Genomic DNA, 12,561 nt, shown 5'->3' on the forward strand with positions numbered 1-12,561 from the left:
CTGGGAGAATATGCTGGCTGTGGCTAGTGCTGAAGACCTCTGTCATGCTGCAGGAGCTGCCTGCTGTAGGAGCCTTTTTGCTAGCATCCAGGCAGCGGAAAAGTCCTGGTACTGTAGAAGTCTGTGGAGTGAGCCCATTAGAACCAGGAACTCCCCTGCAGTAGCTCTCCAGTGTCCAGCTTGTTGCTAGCTGCTAAAGAAAAAAAATAAAGGGCCCAAATCTAGTTTTTGGATTAAGCAGTGAATTCCAAATTCATAGCCAAATTGATAGTTGGTATATACCCTTCTGGAGAGGGAAGGACTAAAGCTTTTTCTTTTTCCTTTCTTTTTCTTTTGTTAAAAAAGATTTTACTTATTTGTCAGAGAAAGAGAGAGCGCACATAGGGAGAGTGGCAGGCAGAGGGAGAAGCAGACTCCTTGCCGAGCTAGGTAGGAGTCCACTGTGGAACTCGATCCCAGGACCCTGGGATCATGACTGGAGCCAAAGGCAGAATCTTAACTAACTAAGCCACCCAGGTGTTCCAGACTAAAGGCTTTTTTATTTTTTTAAAATTAATTTACTTATTTTCAGCATAACAGTATTCATTATTTTTTTACCGCACCCAGTGCTCCATGCAATCTGTACCCTCTATAATACCATTTCAGACCCCTCAGATTGTTTTTCAGAGTCCATAGTCTCTCATGATTCACCTCCCCTTCCAATTTACCCCAACTCCCTTCTCCTCTCTAACACCCCTTGTCCTCCATGCTATTTGTTATGCTCCACAAATAAGTGAAACCATATGATGCTTGACTTATTTCACTCAGCATAATCTCTTCCAGTCCCGTCCATGTTGCTACAAAAGTTGGGTATTCATCCTTTCTGATGGAGGCATCATACTCCATAGTGTATATGGACCACATCTTCCTTATCCATTCGTCTGTTGAAGGGCATCTTGGTTCTTTCCATAGTTTGGCGACCGTGGCCATTGCTGCTAGAAACATTGGGGTACAGATGGCCCTTCTTTTCACGACATCTGTATCCTTGGGGTAAATACCCAGGAGTGCAATTGCAGGGTCATAGGGAAGGTCTATTTTTAATTTCTTGAGGAATCTCCACACTGTTTCTCCAAAGAGGCTGCACCAACTTGCATTCCCACCAACAGTGTAAGAGGGTTCCCTTTCTCCACATCTCCCCTCCAACACATGTTGTTTCCTGTCTTGTTAATTTTGGCCATTCTAATTGGTGTAAGGTGATATCTCAATGTGGTTTTAATTTGAATCTCCCTGATGGCTAGAGATGAACATTTTTTCATGTGTCTGATAGCATTTGTATGTCTTGATTGGAGAAGTGTCTGTTCATATCATCTGCCCATTTTTTTTATATGGTTGTCTGTTTGGGGTGTGTCTTGAGTTTTGAGGAGTTCATTATAGATCCTGGATGATCCAACCTCCTTTAAAGGCCTTTTTTGTTTGTTCTTTATTTAATGGGGACAGACAACAGTTTATTTTATAGGCTGAGATCGGAATGATCCTGTAGAATATGAAAAACAAATGAGCAAGAGAGAGATGGATAATTTCTTTATGAGATATGGGTGAAAGGGGATAGGATCTCATGTACAAGTGGGAGTGCTTTGCCGCACAGAGGAACATGATTAGTTTCATTTGTAAGAGAGATTTTAGGTATAAGAGAAGTCCTTCTTCTAGTAGAGATGGTAATAGTAGTATCTGGAATTTCTCTTATGAGCAGTTATTTTTTTAATATCTGAGGTGTGGGCGTTTCTGGAGGGAAGAGAGGCTATGAAATTGGTCATGTAGGTAAACAGGAGAGTGAATTCACTACAGTGGTGCTCTCAAAGTACAGTTCAGACTAGCAACATCAGTATTACTTGGGAACTTTTTAGAAATAGATGTCCTAGAGCCCATTCCAGACATAGTGAATCAGAACTTCTGAGAGTGAGCGTTGGCAATCTGTTTTAATAAGCTTTCCTGGTGATCTTGATTACTGACATTTTGAGAGCCACTTCGCTAGAGTAAGGGGCTGGGCAGTTCTTTTTTTTTTTTGTTTATTATTTTTTATTGTTTTGGTAAAAGGCCAAATAGTAAATAATTTTCAGTTTTAAGGCCATATATAGCCGTTGTCTCATATTTTCGTTTCTTTTAAACAACTCTATAAAGATAAAGCTGTAAAAATCATTCTTAGTTTATTGATTGTACAAAAACACACTATGGTATGCATTTACCTAAACTGGACTAAATGTTGTATGACTGCCTAGCAACAGTGAGGACCTTTGGGTTTTATGACATTACAGTGAGACCAGTCTGTGTGATAGTGTACATTTTTGTTTTGGTTTGTTTTTCTAACCAAATCGAATTTCTCAGGTAGTTTACAGATGTAGAATAAATGGAGAGGGTTTTTTATCCATAATTAGAGTTTTGCCTGGTAAGTACTGACAAAGTGAGAAGACAGAGGAGTGAAAACTGAATGCAGGGAGATGATTAAAATAACTGATCATAGAATTTTAATAGGGTAGAGAGGGACCTGAGGACATGAAACGGAGGTGAAAGAACTGATGAAGATTAATGAATGGTCCGTCCCACAGGACCTGAAGATTCAGTATTGGAGTACTGGAGAGCTAGGTGGTGGTGGTGGTAGGAGATTTGGATGCTTGAGACTGAGTTTATGGAAAGGTCTAGCAAATAGCAATGATAAGATCTAGTGGATGAAGTAAGGGTGGAGAAATCCAAGGTTCTGAGAGGCTATGATTTTGGAAGAATTATTTGTATGTTGAAATCACTCAGAAATTAGAGTTTTGCCAGGAGCTAAAAATCAGATGTAGGAGAGGTTGTAACCCAGGGATGGATAGAGATTGCAGCCAGGGAGACTATAAGGGATTGTGTAGTCTTGTATGTAACTTAAGCAGGCTGGGGGAGAGGAGTCATTTTATTTTCAGATAGTGAACATACACTTTTGTGTAACATACACTTTTTAAATTTTTTTTCTTAAAAGATGTATTTATTTAGAGAGAGGGTGTGAGGGGAGACACAGAGGGAGAATCTCATGCCGACTGCACGTAGATCCCAACGTAGGGCTCCATCTCATGACCCCTGAGATCACTACCAAAGCCAAACCAAGAGTTGGACCCTTAACTGATTGTGCCTCCTAAACACCCCTAACTTTATTTTACTATTTCCTTCCACTTACATATATATAAATTTTTCTTACTTTTTTTTACTATATATTACTTTATAGATGTATCATGATGAATTTAGCCAATCTCCATTTGCTGAGTATCTTCTTGGTCCACTCAGTTTCAAAGTGTATCTGAATGCTCAGTGTGTGTAAAAAAAATTAAGTGCTGTGCCTCGGGAATGATTAAAACAAGAGGGACCATACTATGTTTTTTATAGATTAGCTTATAATTTAGTAGTTGATCTTAGTATAGATTCTGCTATTGTGTTGTCTCCCCCCTGCAAGAATTCTTCTCTTTCTGGAACCAAGTATGAAGGGTTGAGTTTTAATCCATTTTGGATTATAGGTCGAGCCAAGAAGGTCATCCTGGGTTAACTCACTCATCTCACTTCTCCTTTTGCAAGTTAAAAAAATGGAGCAGATGGATACAAAGAAACTGATCAGAAATTCAGACATCATAATTGTATAATAGAAGTCAGTGATCAAATAAATATTTTTTTCTCTAACTTAGCACTTTTAATGTGTAATTCCTTTAAATTGTGTTTTTGTTAAGATTATTTTTATTAGACTGTTTTTGCCTTTTAGAGGTTGTTCCTGCTTTTAAGGATTATGTTGGTATTTTGAGGGGGAGTTAACTTAGGCTTCATTTACTTAAGGAACATGTAAATTATAGGAGGAAGATAAAAAGAATCTTGTTCATTAATTAAAATGGCAGTTCATCTGACCAAATTATAGCAATGTGGCAATCTGGGAAAGTAAAGACGAGTATAAAAAATGAAAGTCAGTATTTTCCACTTCATCCCCTTTGTACTTTGGGACTCTTGAAATATAACATCAGTTTAACTTTTTAAAAATTTATATTATTTTTCAGTGTTTTCGCCCCATATCTGCTAATGCCAAACTTCAGATGAATCGGCGATCAGATTTTGACTTCTCTGCCCCCAAGATAAACCTGGAAGTTTGAGTTACATGACATAGCAATTGAATTTAATAAACCACAGGTGATTTTTTTTAATGAAATTGTAAAATTGTGAGTTATAATTTGATAAAAGCAGAACTAAGATTTTAAATGTATTTCAAACACAATATGGTAACATTTCCTTTAGAAAGTCAATAATTTAGTTTTTTAACAATTGAACAAAAAAATCTGAAACATTTAAGAGCCTTAATTTTTTCATCCTTCAGTATTTCAGTGTTATGGAGCTTCTTGAATCAATTGATATGATGACGCAAAATCTGCCATACAGGAAGTTCAAACCTGATGTACCTCTTCACTATCATGCCAGAGACTGGGTAAAAATGACTAACTTTTTTTTTTTTAAATTGAGGTATAATTTTACATATTATGTCCAGGTTTATAACATGGTAATTTGATATTTGTATATGTCATAAACTGATCACCACAGTAAGTTTGGTTAAGGTCCATCACCATATATAAGGACAGATTTTTTTCTTTAGAACTTTAAAGGTATCTTAGCAACTTGCAAATATGCAGTAGAGTGTTAAATATTTTGACCATGCTGTATATTATATCCTTACTACTTATTTTATAACTAGAAGTTAGAACCTTTTTAATCCCCTTCACCCATTTTCACCCAGTGCCTCTGCCTCACCTCTGTCAACCACCAGTCTGTTTTCTGGATCTATGAGCTCAGTTTTTTTGGTTTTTGTTTTTTAAGATACCATATGTAAGTGAGATCATACTGCGTTGTCTTTTCTTTGTCTGATTAATTTCACTTGGCATAATGTCCATCAGGTCTATCCATGTTGTCATAAATAATAAGATTTCATTCCTTTTTATGACGAATAATATTCTGTGGTTTTATATACCATATTTTCTTTATCCATTCATTCATTGATGGATACGTAGGTGGTTTTTTGTATTTTTACTACTGTATTTAAATAATACTGCATTTACTATCAGGGAACATACATCTCTTTGTGCTAGTATTTTCATTTTCTTAAGATAAATACCCAGAAGTAGAATTGCTTGATCTAAAAAAATTTAAGATTTATAAAATAAAGTTTAAGAGTGAATTTATTGACTTTAAGAATAATTTTTTAAGATACTCTTTAAGGCAGTTAAAGATTGTCATTTGATTTATGGCTTTTGCTTATTATGTTAATAAAATTGATTTAGCGGATTTAAAAAAAAACAAAAAATGGAGATACAATAATACCATCAATTAACTGTATTTTTAGGATTATTAGAAACTATATCCTAGTTTGTGTTTGGCAATGTCTTTTTTTTTTTAAAAAAAAATGCAAGCTTTTGCATTAGATATTTTAAAACCTATGTGATTAAAGTTGAAAATGAGGGTATGATTTTACTCATTCAGAAGTCTTGTTATTCCATTTATGAAGCTCTGCTTGTTTTTCTAGAAGTTGCAATTACTCTTTTCAGTTGACCTTTAATTACTGTTCAGGTGACTAAAGTGCTATTTGCCAAGTAGTACTTCAGTGGTCTTTCTGTAGAGCTATATTTTTTGTAACACAATTCAGTGATTTTGCTTGTTTTTTAAGAGGTAAGATTAATAATTACTGTAGTCTTAGTATGAACAGGGCTGGGAAAAAATGAAGTGCCTAGGTCCATAGTCTCTGTACTCTGTATGCTGTTTTTAGAGTAGAAGCAGTTTTTGTATTTCATACTGTTGGCTTGAATGGTGTCAAGTGTGGGGTTTTGTTTTTGTTTTCTCACTAGGTGGGCTTATGCTATACATGGTATTCTTGAAGTGAATGTCTGCCCCCGGTTACGGATGTGGTCATGGAAGCATATTAGAGAACACAGGCAAAAAATGAAGCAGTATAAAGAACTGTATAAAAAAAAGATAACAACTAAGAAGCCAGCTGGTGAAATTCTCATCTCTTTGGAGGTCAGCATATTTCGAAATTATTGAATATTTTCTACTACATAATTCCTCATAATTTGTTTAAATTTTGACTGGACCATTCGCTTTCAGTTAGACTTTTTCGTACTCCTGTTTCTTCATTTCAGTTGGGTGATAGAAACTCTGGTGATACTCTCCAGATCTATGAGCTCAGGTTTTTGGTTTTTGTTTTTTTAAGATACCATATGTAAGTGAGATCATTTGAGATTATTCTCAATCTGGAGAGATTTGAGTTCATGCAAAAAAGTAACTTGAAGCCTCACATTATGATTTTTTTAACCTCAAAACCTAAAAAGCATTTGCTGTATTGATTCCAGTCTTTCTGTGTCAGTTTCACAGCCTTATACTACCTGTAAATCATTCCATTTCCCCTGTTACCATCTGATGGCGGTGATTAGATGAATTTCTTGTCTTTTGTATATACTGTGCTTATACTTGTAGCCAGGTCCCTCTGTCTTTCCTCATCTCTGTTTATTCCAGTTTTACTCACTCCTCAAGCTCTACGTAAGTCACATCTCTTATATGAACTTTCCTGAATTTTCTACCCATACAGAATCCATTTTCTCTTCATTCTTGGGCATTTCTAGTATTTACCAGCAACTCTACACTTCATTATCTGTCTTGAGAATTCCCTAAATACTGGCCTTATCTGTTAGCATTATGTTATATTCTAGAAGGGATTGTTTTATGGATGATGATGATGTTTTAGTTTAGGGAAACTGTGTGGGAGATAGTAGTCTCTTAAAATTCAACCATTCTGAATCTAGGCCAGTTTTCAATTAGGAGCTCCCTAAAAATTGACTTTAATTTTTTATGTTTGAGGTAAGAGACTTTCTGCAGACCTAGACTGTTAGGAATGCTTGGGTTGATAGTCTTTTGGGATGGTTACAGATTTCCTTAAATTTTTTTTTTTTTTTTTTGAGGGGGGACCTTTTTTGATCTTAACCTGAATCCTCCAAGTCTACTGAATAGTAGAACTCTGAGTAAATTGTTTTCTAGATAATAACAGATCATGGTTGCTTCTGTTATGGGGAAAAAGATTTTAGCATGCAGCTCTAAAAAAAAAAGTAATCATGGGAATAATGTAATATGAAGAAAGATTTAGTTTATCTCCGTTACTTTACTTTACTCAGTAGCCATAAAAACTTTAGAAAGTACAGAATTTCAAAAACAAGTTTTAAGTCTATCTAGATCTATTTGGAATATATTAAAGATGACACACCAACTGTGCTAATAATATGAAGGATTTAGAATTACATTTTTAGTTGAAAGTGATACTAATGTGTTTATCCTCAGTTGTAGTTAGAACCCAAATAAAAGTCATTTTAAGCAATGCCTATATGGTATCTTTTAGTATGGGTCTGTAAATCTCAATATGACACCTATATGCATGACATGTATGATTTCTTTAGGAACGTTACTCAATCATTACTAATTTCTAAGCTGACATATGTAAGCACTGCTTCTCAGAATTTAAAAGCAGTATTATGTTGATGGTTGATCTGTGTTTTTGTTTCCTTTTATGTCTTTCCTTACTGCAGCAGTTTGTTAGATTATAAATGAAATTTTTTATCATTTTTCTCTTTCTATTGACTATATGAAATTATTCATTTAAACACACTTTTGTTTATATTTTAAGGAGTTGGAAAAGACCTTGGATGTATTTAATATAACTATATCAAGACAACAGGCAGAAGTGGAGGTAATCCCAGATTATCTTTCAATCAATAAAAATAAATCTAGATTCCATTTAGATTTAACAGATGTAGTGATATTATTAGTGTTCGGCTATATATGCTGTTTCCTAAAAGGGGTTCAAATTTGCTTCTTTGTGCTGTAAGAAAAATTAACTTGATATTTTGTTCCATACATTTGAATTAGGTCCTCTGGAGGAAAAATTCTTGCTAAGTAATTTGGGTAAAATAATTCTTGCTAAATAATTATCAAACACTGAGTTCATAAGAAGGTGAAAATCCAATCTTTGTGGGGAGTTGGTGGTGTGATTATGGTGACTTGTAAGACAGTAGTGCTCTCTACCTGGAAATCCTAAATTACGTTTGACCTATGTTGCTTTACTTTGTTTGGTTGTCTGTTTGTATATTGTTTACATTTTTTTCACTGGAATAGTTTAATTTTGTAAATGTCATTTTTTTTCTTTCTCTTTAGATTGCTAAATAAAGGATAATTTGTTATTTATTTGAAAATTTATTCATTTTAGGTAAAGAAAGCTGGATATAGGATTTTCAGGGAAGGAGCAAAAGATTCAGAGGAAAACAAAGGATGGTTTAGCTGGCTGTGGAGTTGGTCAGAACCAAAAAGTAAAGAACAACCAGATGTTAAGCCTGGAAGTAGGTCCATTTCATTTTGCAGTAGTGCAGTTAATCATTAGGTTAATTTAGTGCAGCTAATCATCAGTTGCGAAAATAAAGTTTTGCAGAAAATTTTCTAACTAAAATAAACATTATGACCATATATACATATTATATGTAATTTATTCTTATCTATAAAATTACTATTAAAACATTGTCCTTGTATATGTCAAATAAAATTAATTTTTTTATCTTAATGTTTACAAAAGAGCTTTATGCTCAGGATTTAATAAATTTGTAAATTCCCAAGGGTATAAACCATTGTAAATTTTTTGTTGAAATTGTTTCTTGGAGAGATTTTTGTTTCCTTACTAAATGTTTAAGATCATAGCTTTGGAGACATAGGGGCTTAAGTTTATATCCTAGATCAGTCACTTGCTAGCTGTGTAGCCCAGGCAAATGATTTTAAATTCTCAGAAAACCTCTATTAATCATCTGTAAAATGGGAAATTATAATATTAGTACTGCTTACTTTGTATGCTAAGTATGTTGCTTAGCAGAATAGCACTAAGTACTTAATACAGGTAGTTATTTTGTGAGCTTCCTTAATCCAAATACTTTGAAATTTCTATTGCGAAATTTACGTATTTAGTAGTTTATGTGTTTTTGGAGAATAATCCTTCTAAAATTGCCAGTGATATCCTAACATTCAGTGATTATCACTTTTTTCTTTTTTCTTTTTTTTTAAATAAAAGTTCTTTTAAAAGTTTCTTAAAAGTATAAAAGAGAGTTAATTTTGCCAGTTTGTTAAAAGCAGCTAAATTATGGGTTAGTTTTATCTTACCAGTTAAGAATACAAAACACTTCTTTATGATTATAGTTCTTGAAGAAATGTTGACATCTGAAGAAAAAGCTTTACTCTATGAAGCAATTGGCTATAGTGAAACAGCAGTTGATCCAACCTTGCCAAAAACAGTAAGATGTTTTCTTGCCTTATATCTTAGACTTTAATGGTAGATATGCCTATTTTTAATTTTTTCAGAAATGTTACTGACTACTCTGTGAGCTTTATCTAGTTGGTACATATTATATTTATTTTAATTTCCAAGGTATGAATAAAAATTGCCCTTTTTAGTGTTCATATGGTGATTCTTTAATATATAAAGGGTTGTTTTTAAAGTATTTTTTTTTTATTGGTTATTGGAAAGAATAAGCTGTGAAGAAGAGTATTTGTTGTCTTATATATATATAGTGTATCTATATATATATATATAGATACACACATACATATATAAAATTCATATATAACATTTCATTTTTTTTTTTTTTTCACTATATTCTAGTTTGAAGCCATGAAGTTCTTTGTTCACTTGAAAAGTATGTCTGTTGTTCTAAGAGAAAAAACGAGGGACACCTGAACTGTTAGATATTGTAGTGGAAGAATTTAGCACTTTGATTGTGCAAAGACCAGGAGCACAAGCCATTAAGTAAGTATTTTTCTTTTACTGGTAAGTAAACATTTCATCATAAGGTGGGAAGTTAGATTATAGTCTTACAGTATTTTGTAAGAGTACTATGGTGATGTATCCTTACGTATTTTTTAGGAACTTAAATTTTGGAATTATTAAAAATACTGGTTCAGTAGAAAACTCTATGCTAAGGAAATGTAGAGGGACACTGAAGATAAAACAGAAATGCCAGCAGTCACCCTACATAAACGAAACCGCATCAACAGTTTGGTTTTTTATCTGGGAATATCTTTATTTTCTTTTTGTTTTTAAAAATAGTTTTATTGAGATATAATTAATATACCATGTATTTCATCCAGTTAAAGTGTACAACTCAGTTGTTTATCACACTTCTGGTGTCCTATACCAAATTCACAATGGTATATTTATAGAGTTGTGCAATAATTACCATTATCTTAATTCTAGTACATTTTGATACCCTAAAAAAAGAAATCCTATACCTTTAAGCTTTTTTCGCAGTCACTCCCAATTCTCCTTTCTCCCCAGTGTATGGCAACACGAATTTACTTGTTTCTAAGAATTTGTTTGTTGGAGGCATTTCATATAAGTGGAATCATGTCATGTGTGGCCTTTTTTGTCCAGCTTCTTTAACTTAGCATGATATTTTCAAGGTTCATTTATGGTATAGTGTGAATTAGTATTTTATTTTTTTTTTTTGCATGGTAAGATCCCACTGTAGAGATATACCACATTGTGTTTGCCCATTCATCAGATGATGAATATTTGGTTTGTTTCTGTTTTTTGACTGTTATGAATAATGTTGCTCTGGATATTTACAGACAGTATTTTGTATGGACAATATAAAGCTTAAATTTTCTTGGGTATGCACTTAAGAGCAGAATTATTTCCTCATATGGCAACTCTGTATTTAAGTTTTTGAGGAGGAATTGTCAGATTGATTTCCAAAGAGCTGCATCATTGTATATTCACACCAGCAGTTGTATGAGATTTCTTATTAATCGATATCCTTGACAACACTTAGCTGTCCTTTTGAATTACAGCCATCCTAAAAGGTGTGAACTGGTATTTCATTGTTGTTTTAATTTGCATTTCCCTGATAGCTAACAGTATTGAGCATTTTTTTCTTGTGCTTATTGGTTTCTTCTATATATATTCTTTAGATAAATGTATAGTAACTTACTTTGCCCATTTTTAAATTGAGTTGTCTTTTCATTCAGTTTTTAAGAGTTATTAAAAGTTCTCTATATATTGTTGATGAGAATCTTTTATTTCATAAGAAAGTCTTAATTGTTTTCTCTCATTCATTGTTTTTCTTCTCAGTTTTTTGGTGGTATTCTATGCCAGATATTTTTTTGGTTTTGATGAAGGTCCAGTTTATTTTTTTGTAGTTGTTGCGGTGAAGACTCAAGAAGTCTTCGCCTAACTCAAGGACACAAGATAAATTCCTGTGTATTCTTATGAGAATTTTACATTTTTCTCTCTTAAAATTAGGTTTATGACCCATTTTTGAGTTTAATATTTATGTATGGTGTGAGTTTGGGGTTCAACTTGATTCTTTTTGCATGAGATTATTAATTTGTTTTAGCAACATTTGTTGCAAAACCTTATTTTGCATTGAATGATCTTGATACCTTCATCAAATAGTTTACCATAAATGTAAGAATTTATTTCTGGACTTTTTTCTATTCCCATTGATCTTTACACAACTTTCTGCCAGTAGGACCCTGTGTTTATTACTCTAACTTTGTAGTAAAATTTGAAATCAGAAAGTTTATTCCTCCAGTTTTTGTTTTCTTTTTCAAGATGATTTTAGCTCTTCTGATATTCTTGAATTTTTTTATATCCATTTTTGCAAAAAATTTCAGCTTAGATTTGATAAGGATTTTGTTGAATCTGTAGATCAATTTTGGGTACTGACATTTAAAAGGTATTGTTTTAAAATGCATGAATATTGGATGCCTTTCCAGTTATTTAGATCTTCATTAATTTCAACAGTGTTTTATAGTTTTCAGAGTACAAAGTTTTGTATCCTTTTTTGTTAAGTATATTCGTATGTGTTTTATTGTTTTTGATGCTGTATGGGGGGAAAGAATTTTCCACAACCCCTTTTGAGTGCCTGGCTGCATCTGAAAATTAAATCTGACAGACAGGTTAACAAGGGAGAAGTGTACAGATTTATTTAATAGAAGTTTAACAAAAGAATCTTTCTAATGAAATGAAGATCCAAAGAACCAGTTAGACTAGAGTATGTTAGGTTTGATGAAGAGTGTACAGTTGGGGAGGAATATGATAAGTCAAGTAGTGTAAGGTAAGTATGGTAGACTGGGGAAACTTAGCAAGCCCTGTTTATTAGGACTCTTCGCAGTTCATCTTTGTCTTTAGAGATAAGGATGCTTTTTTCCTCTAGCTATAGGGGGGGCACCTATTACATGAAGGTTTTAGAATCTATTATGGGGAAGGGTAGAGGAATATCAGAGTGACCTTTCTGCTTCTGCTGTTTTCTTGTACTCCTTCAATTTAAAAATACTATACCACGGTGCCATATTTTGGGGGCAATGGGTCCTGATCCTCATCAATGCTTACAAGTGGCATCATGTTCTTAATTTCATTTTTGGATTCTTGACTACAGGTGTGTAGAAATACAATTGATTTTTGTATAATGATCTGTTACCCTGCAATCTTGATATAATTACTTCAATAGT

The 12,561-nt window shown here is 33.3% G+C and overlaps 1 protein-coding gene across 1 annotated transcript; it reads left to right on the plus strand.

The window, feature by feature from the left end:
- Positions 1 to 4,054: 4,054 nt before the first annotated feature.
- Positions 4,055 to 9,787, plus strand: LOC123393695 (vacuolar protein sorting-associated protein 13A-like). Its single transcript, XM_045086438.1, has 7 exons — positions 4,055 to 4,173; positions 4,358 to 4,465; positions 5,875 to 6,045; positions 7,700 to 7,762; positions 8,279 to 8,408; positions 9,250 to 9,344; positions 9,713 to 9,787. The coding sequence occupies exons 2-7, from the start codon at positions 4,370 to 4,372 to the stop codon at positions 9,785 to 9,787; spliced, it is 630 nt and encodes a 209-aa protein (XP_044942373.1). The 5' UTR covers positions 4,055 to 4,173; positions 4,358 to 4,369.
- The last annotated feature ends 2,774 nt before the right edge of the window (positions 9,788 to 12,561 follow it).

The sequence above is a fragment of the Mustela putorius genome, unplaced genomic scaffold (assembly GCF_011764305.1).
Source record: "Mustela putorius furo isolate JIRA1106 unplaced genomic scaffold, ASM1176430v1.1 tig00000989_pilon_pilon_pilon, whole genome shotgun sequence".
Lineage (NCBI taxonomy): Eukaryota > Metazoa > Chordata > Mammalia > Carnivora > Mustelidae > Mustela > Mustela putorius.

What these genes read in the sequence shown, in the direction of transcription:
- LOC123393695 (XM_045086438.1), top strand. Translation starts at nt 4,370, where the DNA reads ATGGAGCTTCTTGAATCAATTGATATGATGACGCAAAATCTGCCATAC. An exon ending in ACTATCATGCCAGAGACTGG is followed by an intron (nt 4,466 to 5,874) that starts GTAAAAATGACT and finishes TTTCTCACTAGG; the next exon opens with TGGGCTTATGCTATACATGG. An exon ending in ATCCAACCTTGCCAAAAACA is followed by an intron (nt 9,345 to 9,712) that starts GTAAGATGTTTT and finishes ACTATATTCTAG; the next exon opens with TTTGAAGCCATGAAGTTCTT.